The sequence below is a fragment of the Triturus cristatus genome, chromosome 1_2 (genome assembly GCF_964204655.1).
Source record: "Triturus cristatus chromosome 1_2, aTriCri1.1, whole genome shotgun sequence".
In the NCBI taxonomy this organism is placed as follows: Eukaryota; Metazoa; Chordata; class Amphibia; order Caudata; family Salamandridae; genus Triturus; species Triturus cristatus.
The window spans coordinates 101,779,672-101,797,441 of NC_140580.1; the positions used below are offsets into that span (position 1 = coordinate 101,779,672).

Consider the following 17,770-nt stretch of genomic DNA (forward strand, 5'->3'; position numbering starts at 1 on the left):
TCATCCTCGAGTCTGTGCTTCACTCCTACAAATGATTTTGTTGCACTTAGCATGCTTGTAGTCCGGAAAGGGCGAATTTCTAAGTGCTTGTGGTGATTGGACCAATGATCTAGGTGCTGTCTCTATAGAGATTTTGGAGAGCTCCCTGGGTTTCATAGTATGCAGTACCCAGTTCTCCAGGAAGAGATAGACCGATGGATCCTCTGCTGTCTTCAGGGAATTCAGTTATTTCTGTGTGACCTTACTTCGGCCTCCTGCCCGTTCTTCCAGTGCTCGTTTTTTGATTTCATGAAGTTTTATCATTGTGGAGCGCTGTTCAGAGAGGTCTGTAGTGAGCGTCTGTACATTCTCCTCTGTGGCTTTAGTGCTGTCTGCCAGCTTGCATATATCTGCCCTCATCAATGTCATCTCCACCAATACAGTTTCAATCTTGTACTTCAGTGCCTGATGTGTGATTCCGCTATCGCTTTCAGCAGGTTTGCTGGCAAAACTCCTGGATATCATGGGTGTTCGGGCAGGTGAAGGGTGATCCTCTAGGCCCCTGACTCGCCGTGTGGTCATATTGTATACTATCTTAACCAGCTATGGGACCGTTTCCACTTTGTCACCATGTTGCAGATATCATGCAGGCCTACAGTTACTGATTTGCCTGTTAGGGCAAGTGAATATGAGCTTCCTATGGTTGTACTTTATCTGAGGCAATCCAAGTGTAGCTGTTGGCCCCCACCAAACGTCTTTTGTCTTGTGGACAATACCCATCTCCTATGCCTGAAGGCCAGAGTTTCTACTGTGGATTCACACAAACTACAATACTGAAGGCTTGTGTTCTTGCCATTTGAAATACTTGCCCCAACTTTTACTTGCGCATTCTGTTGTTGCTTACAACCACAAATACCTTTCAAATCTATTGTCACGTACCTCCTCATTTTGACTTTACCAACAATAACAAACATCTTATCCCTCATTACTATGACTAGCCCTGAAATAGTGCTTGTGATGAAACCTGTCGGCTGTAGTCGTTTGTCTGTAGTTAATTGCTCGCTCCACTTTAACCTGCAAGTGAAAATGATATGTTATCTCATATCATGTTACAGATATAACCAAAAATACGAGCGATGCATTTGTATTTTGAAGTGAGCTTATTCTCATTCAGTTTTTTATCTCATTTGCATTCTCGAAATGTAATAAGCAACACTTTGTTTTATTCAGTTTTGTTGTATAATTACTATAAGCATTCTATTCATGTTTTTAAGTTAGTGTGCTGCTGACAAACCTAATTCATGCAATGAATGATGTATATTCCATCACTCGTGGCACTCTTTTGGTCGAAGTGTTTGCAGTTTGATGTAGCACCCGATAATACAAATACTAATCCTACTGCAACCAGTTTGTTACTTATGTGGCCACAATCCCTTTGAGATGTGAAGTTAATATTATCCAATGCTACCATTGTAAAGTTGTCATTCAAAGCCCTGAGGAGAGTTTTATTGGTTGATAGGCAGCTAAAAGTGAACCTCTCCAACACATAGTGGGCTTTGGGCTAGCCTGTTGCTTACAATTTGTTTTGCTTTCTTGTCACTTTCATTTACTTACTTTGTACTCAATGGCTTTCCTTCCTCTTGTGGTGGTCCTTCCTTGGAACCTATCTTCTTTTTCATTGTTTTGATTGAATGACATCCTACCGCTTCGCTTCTCTCATTCAGGAAACTACTTTTATTTCTCTTTCTTTCAACACTTAATTTCAGTACTCGGTTAAAGTGCATGTCTTTTCTTTGCGTCTCCAGTGTGCCCTTTTCCCATTGAAATAGTTGTGCAGCGTGAATCTTTCTGGTTTCACTATGCTGTGCATTATTCCTCCATCTTGTGGTTGGGTCCGGAATCGTAGTACTCCTTTTCTTTTTTTTTCCCGTGGCCCAGCTGGGCGGCGACCTCTCACCATTTGGTGACGTCGGCACGCTTCCTGCGGAAGCTCCCACCTTTGGTCGCCATCTTCAGGTTCTTTTTTCCGCCGTTGGGTCTGGATCGTTACCGAAGAGTTCCAGAGTTTTTGGAAGAGGAATCAAGAAAAATCAAAGGAAATAGACGACAATAAAGTTTTCAGCGACACCAGACTACAGGCCAGGTAACCGGAGTGACGAGGAAGAAGTTTTGCGACCAACACCTCGACGTTCGGAGGATGCGCTCGCAGGTGACTAAGACCTTCAATCCTACCGGTACTCGATGCCCTCGGAAACACAAGACATTGAATGGCAAGATCTCGACACTGAATCGCCCGAAGAAGGGGTAGACACGTACCCTCTCCGCCAGACGACATAGGGGTCTACAACATGGTCGTGCAGAAGGCTGCACAGACTTATGGGGTGAAAATGGAGGAAGAGAAGCCCAAGTCATGTTTCCTCCTGGAAACTCTACAGCCTCAACAAACTAGGAATCCATTCCTGCCCATTCTCACTAGTGTGCTGGATCAAGGAAGAGAGGCCTTTAAGAAGCCTGCAACATGCAAAGCTGTGACCCCTTAGGACTGACAAGAAATACAAACCTTCACAGGACCCTGCATACATCCAAGGCTCCGTGCCAGCCGACTCCATAATTTCAGCAACGGCTAGGAAGAGGGCCAATGTACCCACTAATGCCGGACCACCTCCAGACAAGGAGAGTAGGAGGATGGATCTCGCAGGGAGAAAAGTGGAGAGAAATGCGGCAATCCAATGGCCCATCGCGAACTCCAATGCCCTGATCAACAGGCACGCTTACCAACACTGGGATGAAGTGGGACAGCCCCTAAAACATCTACCGGACCAGTACCAACAAAGAGCAAGTCACCTGGTAGAAGAGGGGGGAAAAACATGGCGAACACATGCCTAAAATCGGCATTGGATGCGGCAGAAACATCAAACAGGTTAATGATAGGAGTGACTGAGAGAAGACAACGCATGGCTCAGAATTTCGGGATTCAAGCCAGAGGTGCAAAGCAACAACCTAAACACACCTTTTAATGGAGAGCAACTGTTGGGCATGCCGGTCGACGACAAGTTGACAGCTCAAGAAGGACAACGAAACAGCAAGGTCCATGGGGGTGTTGCAGTTCAGGGGAATGAGAAGAGGCACACCCACGAGAAGGCCGGGCGGGAGAGGAGGCAACTTGCCCTCCACATCGCACCAGACGTTCCAGCAAGGCTACCAAGGGAACAACCAAGGCCAGCAGCAGGGACAGCAGCAGCAGGGACAGCAGCAGCAGAACTGGCAGTACCAGCCCCGGGGACAGTCCTTTCGAGGGCGCGGAAACTGACGAGGACCAATACGGAGAGGAAGCCAACAGCCCTCATCCAAGTGACTTCACCTAGGAAGATGCCCCCACCCTAGCAACACCTCGGGTGGGCAGAAGGACATAAAGGAAAACTGCAGCCAAACGTTCAACGACAAACAGTACCTCGAACACTCCACACCGGTAGGGGGAAGAATAAGAGACTTCATCCAGGATTGGAGGAAGGTCACATCGGACAAATGGATACTAAACATCATACAATACGGATACTGTATAGAGTTAGAAAAACAGCCACCGAACAGAAAACCAAGAAACCGGGCACACTCAGCAGAGGAGCTCTCGCAACTAGAAGCGCAAGAACTGCTCAGCAAGGAGGCAATAGAGGTGGTACCAAAGGAACAAAGGGGTTACTCAACTTACTTCCTGGTGACAAAGGTGGACGAGACACTAAGACCTATGCTAGATCTAAGGATCCTGAACAAATTCATAAGAGCTCAAGATGACTTCCCTACAAGAGGTAATACCGCACATACAACAAGGGGACTTCATGGCTACAATAGATTTAGAGGACTCATACTTGCACATCCCCCATCAACCACAAACACAAGTGCCTGCTAAGGTTTGTGATCGGCCAAAGCAACTACCAGTTCACAGTACTGGCATTCGGCCTCAAATCCGCACCAAGGGTGTTTACAAAAAGACTAGCAGCTGTCGCAGCACACCCACGAAGGCAAGGAATACACGTATACCCCTATCTCGACGACTGGCTCGTAAAGGCAAGTTCGTACAGCCAATGCAGACTACATATCCAGCAGGTCATACTAACACTGACAAGACTGGGTTTCTCGATCCATTGGGAGAAATGGTCAACAGAACCAGAATAAATCAAGATATTCTTAGGGGCAGAGATCGACACCATACAGGCCAAAGTGTTCCCCAGCAGGAAGAGAACTTTGGCGATACTGAAGGAAACCCGTCATTAGCGCAAGGGGCAAGTTCTGACAGTGAGGACGGCGAGCAAACTGATGGGAATGATGGCGTCATGCATCCACCTAGTCCCAAATATCCAACTACACATGAGACCATTCCAGGAATGGATCCAGCAGCAATGGTCCCAGGCCACAGGGAGTTGGGAAGATCTTGTGGTTGTCACGCACGCAGTGCATCAGGAAATAGCGTGGTGGAAAAAGGAAAACCTATCACAGTGGAAGCCATTCGCACAATCTACTCCAACAGTGACCACCACAACGGACGCCTCCCAGCTGGGGTGGGGCGCACACATGAACAAGCTCAAGGTGAGGGGTCTATGGTCACAGCAAGATGCGGTCAGACACATCAACTACCTAGAGCTAAAAACTGTATTCCTAGCCTTAAAAGCCTTTCAGAAAGAGCTGTACGGGAACAGGGTGTTGGTCCAAACAGACAACACAACCACCCTGTTCTACATCAACAAACGAGGAGGAACACAATCCGTGCCACTATCTGGGCTAGCAGGAAATTTGGAGATGGGCCTTCCCACTGAAAATAGACCTAGTAGCAATACATCTCCCAGGGAAGGACAATGTGGAAGCAGACCGACTCAGCAGACAGACGTCAGCATCCCAAGGAGCTCAACCAGCAGGAAATAGAGAAGCTTTTCCAGAAATGGGGTACTCCCCAAATAGACCTATTTGCTACACACCAGAATGCAAAATGCCAACACTTCGTATCCAGACAACCAGACCATCGGTCCCAAGGGAATGCACTATGGATAAGTTGGTCCAAGAGCTTTACATACGCTTTTCCCCTGATACCACTGCTACACAGGGTACTCTGCAAATGCAGAATCAGCAACATGACGCTAATACTGGTAGCACCTCAGTGGGCCAGGCAGTCTTGGTTCTCGCAGATAGTGGAAATGGCACAAGAACCAGCACACAGGTTCACAAGTAGAAGGTACCTGTTAACAATGCAGAACGGAAGGGTGCTTCACCCAGAACCAGAGGGTCGCAGCCTAGCAGCATGGCTCCTGAAGACCTAGAATTTGCACATCTAAAACTACCACCAAGTACTATGGCAGTACTCACGGAGGCAAGGAGGCCTACCTCAAGAAAGTGCTACATAGCAAAATGGAAGAGGTACATCCAGGAGAAGCTACAACGGAAGGTCACAAGGGCATCAACAGTACTAAAGTACTTAACGCACCTGCTACAAAGCGGATTAAGCTACAAATCCCTGAGGGTGCACTTGGCTACGGTGGTGGCCTACACGAGAAGAAACAGGGAAAGGTTTCTTCACCTCTCAAGTGGTGAAGAGATTCTTGGAAGGGGCCAAGAGAATCGCACCCCCAAAGAGGATGCCAGCACCAGCATGGAACCTCAACTTAGTGCTAACTCAATTGATGAAGGCACCCTTTGAACATATTCACAAGGCTACACTGCACATGCTCACACTAAACACTGCCTTCTTAGTGGCGATCACGTTACTACGAAGAGTAAGTGAGTTGCAAGCGCTCACACTCCAAGAGCCCTACTTACAAATACACAAAGACAGGATTGTAATGAGGACGGACCCACACTTTATGCCAAAGGTGGTGTCTCGGTTCCATATTAACCAAACAATCCAAATACCAACCACAAAAACAGAAAGGGCTCTACACACACACACACACTAGACGCAAGAAGGACTGTAATGCACGATATAGAGAGGACAAAGGAGGGCAGGAAAACAAAACAGTTTTGTTTCCTTTGCCAGCAGTTTTCTGGGAAGACCAGTCACTAAGAATACCATGGTTTGCGCAGACAATTCAACTCTGCCACAAGCAGACAATACAACAGTTAAAAGGAACAGGGGTTGGCGGGGGGGGGATGGGGGGGGAGGTTGTAAGAATCTGTTACTACCCCTGGCTTGCATCCATCCACCCCGCAGCTTGTCTTTTACTTCCTCTTGCTCTTCCTAGCTTTTTTTGCTTTTTTTTTCTCTATTCGCTCCCCATTTCAAACTTAAGTTACTAGGCTTCGCTGTATAATTTGAGGCATTGTTTGTTTTGTTTTCAGAATTTCTTGAAGTTGGCAAAAAGCAACCTGCTCTTGACGTTCTTTACGACGTGATCAAAAGTAAGAAACATCGAACATGGCAGAAAATTCACGAGCCGATTATGCTGAAGTACCTGGAGCTCTGTGTAGACCTTCGCAAGAGCCATTTGGCAAAAGAAGGACTATATCAATACAAAAACATCTGCCAGCAGGTAAGGGTATTAAAAATTCTCTTTTTATGGTGCCCATGCTACCCACCTTGTGATGAACTAGGACACGGGCACAACCTTGACTTGTTTTGGACTCTGACCACACCTCCTGTTGTACTGGACTCTGATGCTGCCCCTTTTGATACTAGGTGGCCCATAGAGATCCATTTACCCACTTTGACTGGCTCTATTTCTCTCCCTCTTTAGTCTTGCTTGATATATTTAATAATGGACTTTGCTGTTTTTTTGGTATATCTAGGTGGAAGTTGCAGTCCCCCACTTTCTGATTGTGTCCAAAGCAGGAGAAATGTTTGATTCCATACGTTTTGTGATGTTGATGCTGCTTCCTTAGTTGATCTAGAGCTTTTTTAAACTTCCAGCATTTTGCTACACAACATTGTTTACTGCAGCATCTCAGCTTTAGGATGTTAATTGGTTTTCACTTCCCATATCCAAAGTGTTATACCAATAATGTTGGTTACTTTGAATATCAATTGAAAGTCGCGCCTGTGTGGAATACAAGCAGACATTTCATCTTGTTGTTTGGCTTGTAGGTAAATATCAAGTCTTTGGAGGATGTTGTTCGGGCTTATCTGAAGCTGGCAGAGGAGAAAACGGAATCTGCCAAGGAGTCGTCACAGCAGATGGTGCTGGATATTGAAGATTTGGATAATATCCAAACTCCAGAAAGGTAAAACGCAATCCTGTGGGCATGCTTAATATAGGGATAGGTTTTTTCTTTCCTCCTGGGGGTTTTGATTTTGCTTATCATTGTGACTAAAAAGAGTGCCAAGCTATAGCCTTGCGTAAACTATAAGAATTCACGCCATTCTAACTCCAGTTTTATGTTTGCTCCAGCATAGTGTAGATGTATTAAGTTTCTAGAATTGCTTATGGTAATATCGAGCTGTACAATTGCCATGTCATTATAGCTACATTTATTCATGGTTTACTTCTTATTAAAGAGGCTGGGACTGCATGTTGCCGTTATAAAAACCAAGAACTAATTTAAGTAGTACAGGTACCTATAGGTGATGTAATGTCACTTCAACTCTTAGAAGCTAACCAGACCGTATGACAGTCACGAGGTAGTCTGTTTCTTTTAGGTGATGAGCATCTCCTTGGGTGGAAATGTTGTCTACGGATTGATTATTAACTGGGTTTTTTCTGAATTACGTTCCATTACTGGCTTCCTCAATTAATGTTTCATCCTCTGCAAATGATAATTTCTCGCTTCGCCAGATGTTCCTTTTGTGCTTCAATGGGGAGTGCTTTTATTTAGCAGACTACATTTTGATAATGAAGCCCAATAAATGGCTTGCAGCGCAAGTAGCGTCATGAATTCCATTGAGATGCGCAGTTAGTTTAATAATTAATGTTTGATAATTCTTTTTGGAACTATTTTGGAGCGCCGCTTACCTGTTTTGACTTAGAAAAGCTGTTGGGGATTCCCCATCCTTTTTTATGCTTTCCAGTTCACCTATGTATAACCAAATATTGACTTCAAGGTGAGCAGTTTTGCAGATCTGCTAACTGTGTATGGATTTTCTGCCACACAGATAGTTGTTTTTGAGGTGAGAGTTGTTTTTTGCTCAAGGCTTTGAGACCAGTAAAGCGCAATTTTAATAGGTCCAGTGCTTTCTGTTCGGTCCGAAATTGATTGACCAAAATACTGCTCTTTTGTAGCACTTTTTGTGCGGTGCAATTTGAAATATGATAAAACATTCCAGGTTGTTTCTTAAGGGCCCTAAAGAGGGCCAGAATAGGTTTTGATGTCTTTACTTTCTAATGAGGACATAAGGCAGGATCTGCTGCCTTTTGCCCTTCATTAAGCCCTCTGGCATGACATCCGTGGACTCTTTTCATCATGGGTTCCAATTTCATTGTGTATTCTTTAGCACTAAGAGGTATTCATTTGACCGTCCAAATTGAGTCTATATAGCTGTGCTGGCTAAGGAGTTTTCTGCCAAAGTGTAAAGATGCAAGTAAGAAGTGGGACCTTGTGGAGCATGTAGTCATACCCAGTAATTGGTTTTGCATAGCAGAGTCTGTTGAGGTGGGTCTTGTAGTGTATTTCATATTGATTGCCTAAGAGAAGCCATTAGGTGCGACATTGGTTTGCTGTATAAATCTGCCTGTAATTAACTTGGTGTTAAGGAGAGAGACTGAGATTTTGATAATATAAACATTACACACCATGTGTGAGATATGTAAGCAATGTACCGTCAATTAAAACAAAATCCCAACACTGTCAATGTAGCCAGAGTACCAATTGTAATTACTAGCCCTGACTGTGTTGAAGCACTTTTCAGCGAGTAGCACGCTGCTCCGGAACCCAAAGAGGATTAGTGGGGAATGAAAACTTTCCTAGCTATCGTAACGGAAAGTTTCAATTCTATTAAGGACTCGGAGGCGAGGATTGTGCTCCTCTTTCTTCTCTGCTTGCAGCCAGATTAGTGCTTTCCTTGTTTCTCTCTCTGAGATTCTGGAATGTTCTTTGCATTTATTGCCTAATGTTTCTGCTGTTTACTTCATGTTTATGGTTAATTTTAGTTAAAGTGCCTTCAGTGCCCGTTAAAATCCCTTCAGTGTAGTTATTTGCTTGTTTTGAGCCCTTTGGTGCTTTCTTATTATTGGCATTTGATCACACGTAACGGGTGGTTTTGCCGTTGCGTGTCAGTTTTTGGCAAATTGCCCCTGACTGCATTTCTCATGTTTCCCTTCTAGGAATTTTCTCGATTCACCCGCTGCTCGGGTAGACCAGATTCCGGCCGTGGAAGCACCTCCACTCCCTAATGGCCGTTCTTCTTTCTCCACTTTATTAACCGCAGCAATTTAAAGTAATTGACAAACAACCATTCCCATGAACCATAGGGAATGAGACAGTTTTTAACGATAGATTCCATGGACAGTGTGTCCATATGAAACAACCAATCACAGGGCTCCAGTCACATCACAGTCCTCTCTCCACTTCAAGTCCCCCTCTTTCGTCGCTTGTGGCCAGCCAGCTTGAACGCCTCAGGAATCCTATTTGTTGGAGTCCCCTACTGGAAGCAAACAAAACAATAAGGCCTTGGCTAAGGATTAGCCCTGTAGGGGGAAGACAAAAGAAAAACTGCAATCAACAGTATATACAACCAAATTAAAGCTTAGTAGGCTAAATAGTTTACTCACCCTGACACGAGGGTGGGTAGCTACAAGAAGTTGTGCCCTGGGTGAGATAATCCTTGCCTCAGAGTCTTTAATGGAATTTAAACTTTCCGTTACGATAGCTAGGACATTTTTCATTCTATGTCAGGACCAAAGGCGACGATTATGCTAGTTTAAAGCTTACTCGCCACCAAGTGAGCAATATCAATCACCGGATTGAAGTAAAACCGCTGGAAGGTAGAGTCTGAAGACCACTCTGCTGCATTCAGAATGTCTTCCAGACGAGCTCCCAGGGTAAACGCTTTAGAGGCCATCGCCCCTCTGGTAGAGTGGTCGCCGAAGGCCAGGAGATCAATGCCAGCCTCCTGCATCACCCAACGTGCTATCGTTGGGGAAGAGACAGCTTTATGAGGTTTTTTGATGGCAATGAGCAGCTGACGCTCACCTGGAGGGCGAAAGTCTTCCGACATTTCCTCATAGGCCTTGAGGCAGGACACCACACACCACTTCGGAGACTCCGGGAATGTGGGATAAGAAATAGTCTTTGTCTTTGCCTGTCTACGGATGGTAAAAGTAACCCCCTTAGGGGGGGGCTCGAACATCCGACACCCGTCTGCACGAGACTAGGCAAAGGAGCATTGCCAACTTTGCCCAAAGTTCCTTGCGCGAGAGGAATCTGTTCGACGGCCATGACAGGAACAGGTTCAAGACCTTATTAACGTCCCAAAGAACAGGGTACCTTGGTTCCTTGGGCAAGGAAAGGCGTATACCACGTAGTAGACGGCAAACTAGGGGATGTTCCCCAACGGGGGAGCCATCCATCATAATGTGTCCTGCTGAAATAGCAGAGTGGAAGGTGTTAATCGTTTTATAGACTAAGCCTTCCTCCGCCAGACTAGCCAAGAAATTCAGGACGGAAGTCACATCCGCTGCCACGGGATCGAAACCCCATCGCAGACGCCAACGGGACCACCTTCTCCAGGTGTATTGGTAACGTTGAACGGTACGGTCGGCCCAGGCCTTGGGAGATGAACCTCTCGGCTTCTCCCGAAAGGCCTTGGACCGTCCATCGTCCCCGTTAATCCGCCACGCCATCAGGGCTAGGGAGCCTTGCATGGTGAGCGGGTGAGGTTCCTTGTCTGAACTGAGCAGAAGGGTTGGCAAGTGGGTGAGTGGGATTGGAGAATCCCAAGAGTTCCAGCAGAACTGGAAACCACACTTGAGACCTGCAAATTGGGGTCACTATCCCCATGCTGCCCCCCTGTCGCCGAACTTGTGCCGAGACCCTCGTTATCATTTCTAACAGGGGAAAGGCGTAACCTGCCCCTTCTCGCCAGTCCTGTAGGAACGCATCAGTCTTCTCCTCCAGGTGATACGGCCTTCAGCTAAAGAAGCGGGGAAGCTGGTGGTCCAGCCAGGAAGCAAAGAGATCCACTGATAACGGGCCCCAGACACTCGATGTCCACGAACACCCCCGGGTGCAGCTTTCAAAGGCTCACATCCTGGAAATGGCATGAATGGAAGTCCACCACCTGATTGTCCTGCCCGGGAAGATATTACGCTGTGACAGAGACCTGATTGTCCGGGCAATATTGACAAAAATTCGCTGAGAGGGCCCTTGACCTCGTGCCACTGAGGTGATTTATGTATCAGACCACCTAGATGTTGTCCATCTTGAGTAGGACACTGGACCGGATCGAGTCCTTGGTCCAGCACTGGATCGCGAACGAGCCTGCCAAGAGCTCCAGACAATTGATATGAAATTGTTGTTCTGGTGACCACACACCGCCCGTGGTGAACGCTCGTGCCCCAACCGGACCTGCTGGTGTCGGATTTGATAACTGTCGGGTGTGGACCCAAAGATCGCCCTCCCGTTCCAAGCTTCCATGTTGGTGAGCCCCCACTGAAGCTCTTCCCTGGCCTCCGCCGACAATGGCACTTTTTGTGAGTAGTAGAGGCATGCTCAAAAGGTGCATCGCCTTGAGGCGCTGAAGGGCTCGGTAATGTAAAGGGCCTGGGAAAATGGCTTGGATAGCGGCTGAGAGAAGGCCAACTATGCGGGCTAGTTGCCGGAGGGAGGTCTGAGACTGTGCAGCGTCCGGTGAATCTCGTGACGAGTCTGTCATCTTGCAGGCTGGAAGGCTTAGAGAAGCCTCGACGGAGTTGATCAAGAATCCGAGAGAAACTACCTTCTGGGTGGGAATCAGGGTGGACTTGGTCTCGTTGACCACAAACCCCAAGCTCTGCAGAAGATTCACCACCACTTAAAGCTGGGAAGCCAGTGTCTTGGGGCATCGCGCCATCAGTAGGATGTAGTCTAGGTACACGATGAGCCGTATTCCGGACGCCCGGAGGCGCTCTATGACCATCCGGAGGACCTTGGTGAAACATCAAGGGGCCGAGGAGAGGCCGAACGGAAGTGTGGTGAACTCGTAAGTTCTGTCCTTCCAGAAAAACTGAAAGGAACTTCCGGTGTAGGGTGAAAAATGGTAATCGCTAGGAAGGCGTCCTTGAGGTCTAGGCGTGCTAGCCAGTCGTGAGGGAGGTGAATCCCCTCCAACTTGAAGTGGCGATAGACAAGCCACTCGTTGAATTCCCGAAGGTTGATCACTGGCCGCTGGACCCCATCGGACTTGTCCAGCAGGAAGAAGTTGGTGATGAAGCCTCTGGGATGTGGAGAAGACTATGCGATTGCTCCTTTGGCTAAGAGGGAGCGCACCTCCTGGTCTACCAACACTGCATTGGCTGATGAAAACCAGAGAGGGCGTGGCCGGACGGGTTGCAGCGGATCTCAGTGGAACTCTATATAAAACCCCTGAACCGTCTAACACCCAGGTGTCCCCCGTGATGGCAGTCCAAGCCTGGAAAAATGCGCCAGATGGCCCCCCCACTCTTAGAAGGGAGAACACTTACTGGAAGAGTTGGAGGCGCCACCGCCTCTATTCTTGCTGTGGCGACCTCTGGTTGGGTAGAAGTTCCCAAATCTTGCCGGATCCTGGTAGTGGCCTTGGTTGGAGCCTTGTCCCGTGTTGTTGTAAGGACGGCCGGACGAGTGACCCCTTCCTCGTCCGGCCCCACGTATACTAGTGGGTGAAAATCCTTTTTGATAGAGGACTGGGCTTTGCCCAGAGATGTAAAAGTATTGACAAAGCGACCAAGTTCCCTTATAAAAGGTTCTCCAAAAAGGCCGCCCTGGGCGACCTGGGCCGCCTCCGAATCGGCGAGGTCCCCTAACTTGGGGGTCTACTTAAACATGGGCCATCGCCGCTCAGTGGACAGGGCGCAGTTGGCATTCCCTTGAAAAACTACTGCCCGCTGCGCCCAGGAGGAAAGGTGCTTGTGGGGGGTGGGGGGGGGGGGGGGGGGGGGGAAGGGAGAGGATTAAGGAGCCGAAGCACTTGGCCTCCTCCACCATATCCAATACTTTTATGAGGTCCCCAAAGTGTCTAAGAGCTTGTCCTGGCAAGCTCGCCAAGATCTGTCAATCCCCTTCTTAGGGTCTTTAACAAACTTTTGCAAGAAGGTGGCCATGCGAGGATCTAGGTCAGGAGTGGCGACCACCGTACCCGCTAATGAGTGACGGGGACACTCCGCCCGGTGGCAGTTACGCGCGCCCAGTTCTAGAGGCCGCCGAATACGGCTCGCCACTTACTGGGCAACCTTGTCTGAGGGGGCCGAGTCCGAACACCTAGGGTGTAAGATGTTGTTCAGCATATCGGCACAGAGGCCCTGATCGCTGTGATCTGGGGTGGGGCAAGAGGGACCGGCGTCTTCATCAGCCATACCTTGGTCATAATCAGCCGCAGCTTGGTCATCAGTCCCTAGTTAGCAGGGGGCGCAGGTGGGTTGGTTCTGGCCAAGAAGGCCTGTTTAAGGCGGTCAAACGCATCTGCGTCGACTCCTGTGACTCAGGGGCGCTTAGGCGGCGGGGGCTGGTTGTCCGCTGCGGAGTCCCTGGGTGGGGGTAGAGGCCGGCGCGCATCTCGCTGCCTTGGCCAGCTGTTCACTGGCTTGCTCGATTTTTGCGGGACAGGCAGTCTTCCAGAGGCACCATGGCTTCCGCGACCGAGTGTGGATAGAATTATCCACCGCGTCATAGAAGATATCATCCCAGGGCAGAGCGGACAGGGGATCCTCCTCCCACTGATCATCCTGATAGGTATCCATAGCACCAGTAATCAGAAAAAAACCTGAAGAGATAAGTGGCGATATAGGTGACCGGGACGTCACAATATGGTGGGCTGGGTGTCAGCCTACAATTAGGGCGACCAGCTTTCGCGTTTCAACGGGCCAAGAAGCCCGGGACCCAACAGCCCTGGTGCAAAGAAGTATAAAAGGGCAGCCTGCCGGGAAGGCCCCCAGCAGGAATACAGACCCCGCAATACTGACTCAGTAGTGAGCGTAGAGAAGAAAGGCCTAATACAGACCCCAAAGTGAAATTGAAATAAACAGCTGCCTGATGGCAGGATACTGACCCGGTGTGCACTCTGGTGTAAGGCACAAGCACAGGCTGCCTAATGGCAGAGAACACAACAGACCCTAATGGGTGTCACAGGCAGGACAAGGCTCTCCCGCGGTGCTGCTGCTCGGCTGAGGAATGCGTGGAATGCTGAGAGCGCGCGCCGCGGGTTGAGATGAACACAGGTGCCCTCTAGCAGCCGGAGGAGCGGACCGCGAGCCTGGCACCAAAGTCAACGGCCGTTATGGAGTTGAGGTGCTCCCACGGTCGGAATCGGGTCTACCCGAGTAGCGGGTGACTCAAGGAAATTCCTAGAAGGGAAACATGAGAAATGCAAAGTCAGGGGCAATTTGTCAAGAACGGACGCGCAGCGGTAAAACCAAGCGCAATCAAATGCCAATAATAAGAAAGCACCAAAGGACTCAAAACATGCAAATAACTACACCGAAGGCACTTTAACTGAAATTAACCATAAACATTAGGTCAACAGCAGAAACATTAGGCAATAAATGCAAAGAACATTCCAGAATCTGAGAGAAACAAGAAAAGCACTTATCTGGCTGCAAGCAGCGAAGAAAGAGGAGCATAATCCTCGCCTCCGGTCCTGACATAGAATTAGTATAGGGAGATATGAAATTAATTTGAGGAGTGAACATGTGAGTTTATTTGGATTAAAAAAGGATGGTGGAAGGAAGGGTTTGCTTTTATATAGAGCTTGCTACCTGATGAGGTTTGAAATTGCTTTTCGGCGGGTAGCACGCTAATCCAGAACCCTAACAGGATTAGTGGGGAATTAGTATTTGAAATATTAAATGAATTTGAGCGGTGGACATGGGAGTCTGTTAGTTGGATTGAAAAGGATAGTGGAGAGATAAGAGGGAAGGGACTAGAAAGTGTTACAGTTTGAACAAGCGAGAGGTGCAAGTAAGGGGCTCAAGTAAGGGGCTCAATCAGCAAGAAAGAATAGGAGGCTGGAGGAAAACTGGACGTAGCAGGGTATTGTAGTTTGTTTGTACGCACGCCTCTATAGCAAATAGGATACTGATTAGTCCATTGGTGTTCATGGAGATTTTGGCATAAGAAGCATAGATGGATATGTGGAAAACACGTTATTAAACATCTTTACCGACCACGCAAAAAATAAAAATAATTTTATAAATACATGTTAAAAACTGGATTATACCATCAGACTTGGTTACCTGCTGTATTTACATTGTCATTCCAACGTCCTCTAGAAATGCTTTTCTGTGGAAGCTATCTATGGGTGTGAATATCCTGTATTTTCCCAGTAACTCGCCACGGTCATTTACTGAAGACCTTATAAAATCTCATATGTCCAGCTGTGCCGCATCTCTTAAGTGTAATTTTTTTTTACTAAATTGAAAATTGTGCTCGAAGTAATGATTGAGTTGGAAGTTAACGACTTCTGAGGGGCAATATGTGTTTTGTCTCCCAAGTGTTCTCCTGAGTGCTGTGAGTGGAGAGGATACCCAAGACCGTACGGATAGACTACTCCTTACTCCTTGGGTGAAGTTTCTGTGGGAATCCTACAGACAGTGTTTGGACCTTCTCCGAAACAACTCCAAAGTCGAACGCTTGTATCATGACATTGCACAGCAAGGTAAATTCAGATTGCAAAACTATGCAGTTTTAACTGCTTTTGTGATGTTGCTCACTTATTATTATTTTATTACATTTTCCTTGTGTTAATTGATCAGAAGCTGTGCCTTTTAGAATTTAACTTTTGGCTGAAAAATACTTTTCTGTTAGATGGAGGTATCAAGCATTGCTTTGCCTTTTGTTTAGTCCTTAATTCTTTATTTTCATAATTTTGATGTTCATGAAGGATGGATGTTCCATTGTATGTTGGAGTACTGTCCTAAGAGTAAGGATTAAAAATTTGCGAACATTCGTGACAATTTTCAATTCTCTTAAGGACAACCGAGGCGAGGATTATGCTTCTCATTCTTTACTAGAAGCTCACAGCAGCCAATGAAAACAGAGATAAAAACCATGTGACATCCATAGAGTCCCGGTTATATAAGGTCCCTGCAAGCACATAGTCCTCTTTCTTTGTAACAGTTAAGTCCATGCACGACCTGCTCTTGAGGATCACCCACAGATAAGGCCTTCTCCAACCAACGAACTACAAGCCCAACGGGGCCGAACTTCTCACTGGATCCCAGTCCAGACAACTCGCTTGTGAGCCGAACAGCGAACTATAAACCAGCCAATCACCGTTGAACATATTCAGATTTACTTGCTGTCAGCACCTGAAAGAAAGAAGAACACCCCGTAAAAGCCCTTCTAGGTTGCTTGGTAAACAACATAACCATCACGAGAAAAGGGGGGGGGGGGGGGGGTAAACACAGAGCAATGCAAATACATAGCATGATCAAATCTAGAACTGTACATAACACACTGTATAATTCTGGGTGGGATAATCCTCGCCTCCGTTGTCCTTAATAGAATTGAAAATTCTTGTCACGAATGTTTGCAAATTTTTAATTCTATGTCGGGACCGGAGGCTCCGATTATGCTTGTTCAAAGCTGAGCCACCACCATTGAAGCAACATTCACAATAGGTCTATAATAAAACGCTTTAAAAGTATTCTCATTAGACCAGTCAGCTGCACTCATGATATCTGAGAGGCTGACACCTGACGAATATGCTTTCGAAGCCATGGCTCCGCGGGCAGAGTGAGCTCCAAATTTGGAGATATCAATTCCTGCTTCGCCCATGAGCCAACGCATCCATCGAGATAAGGTAGCTGGAGTCACTGGGCGAAATGGCTTCTGCAGAGCAATAAGCAACTGTTCTTGCATATTAGTACGAAATTCCTCAGTACTTACCTCGTAATCCTTAAGACATTGCACAACGCACAGTTTAGGATTATTAGGAAAAGCCGGGTACGTGACAGAAGTAGTGTTACACTTCGTTCTCCTGGACAAGATGAAGGTCACACCTTCCGGGGTAAATCTAGAGCCCGTACGTCAGACGCCCGTTTGCAAGAAACCAGACATAAGAGCATAGTTAACTTGGCCGAAAGCTGTTTTCGAGACAAGAACCTATTGGGTGGCCAGGCTTCCAGAAATTTAAGGACAATAGAGACATCCCACAGGTGAGAATATTTTGGGCAAGGAGGTTTCACCATCCTGACTCCCCTAAGTAATTTACATACCAATGGATGTTCCCCTATGGGCTTACCTTCCAAAGGTAAATGCCCCGCCGATATCGCGGACTGAAAGTTGTTGACTGTCCTGTAGGCTAAACCGGAGGAAGCAATAGAGGCTAGAAAGTTGACTACTAAAGACACATGTGCTTTAGCGGGATCCACGTCCCATTGAGCGCACCAATCACACCATCTCCTCCAAGGAGGAATATCTTTTATGGGTGTTGGCCGACCAAGCTTCTTTGATGCTGTTAGCCTCGCTTGAAAGGCCCGGGACACTCCATCTGTCCCTGAAACCCGCCAAGCAACCAGCGGGAGATGGCCCGATGTCAACAAAGGATGAGGATTCTGAAGAGGGTCCAGCAAGAGGTTCTTCAACCGGGGAAGAAGGATCGGGATCGCGCAACTCATGTCTAACAATACTGGAAACCATGCCTGAGCCCTCCATTAAGGAGTGATCAAAATGAGTTCTGCTTGATAAGTCCTTGCTCGCGCTAGAA

General features: G+C 47.3%; 1 protein-coding gene across 2 annotated transcripts in view; it reads left to right on the forward strand.

The window, feature by feature from the left end:
- Positions 1–17,770, forward strand: part of EIF3A (eukaryotic translation initiation factor 3 subunit A) — a 735,236-nt gene that overhangs the window by 47,007 nt on the left and 670,459 nt on the right. For both annotated transcript variants that reach the window (XM_085602967.1, XM_085602977.1), the window contains exons 2-4: positions 6,301–6,491; positions 7,043–7,179; positions 15,555–15,718. In XM_085602967.1, coding sequence (XP_085459093.1) covers positions 6,301–6,491; positions 7,043–7,179; positions 15,555–15,718 — 492 coding nt within the window. The remainder of the gene's footprint in view (positions 1–6,300; positions 6,492–7,042; positions 7,180–15,554; positions 15,719–17,770) is intronic.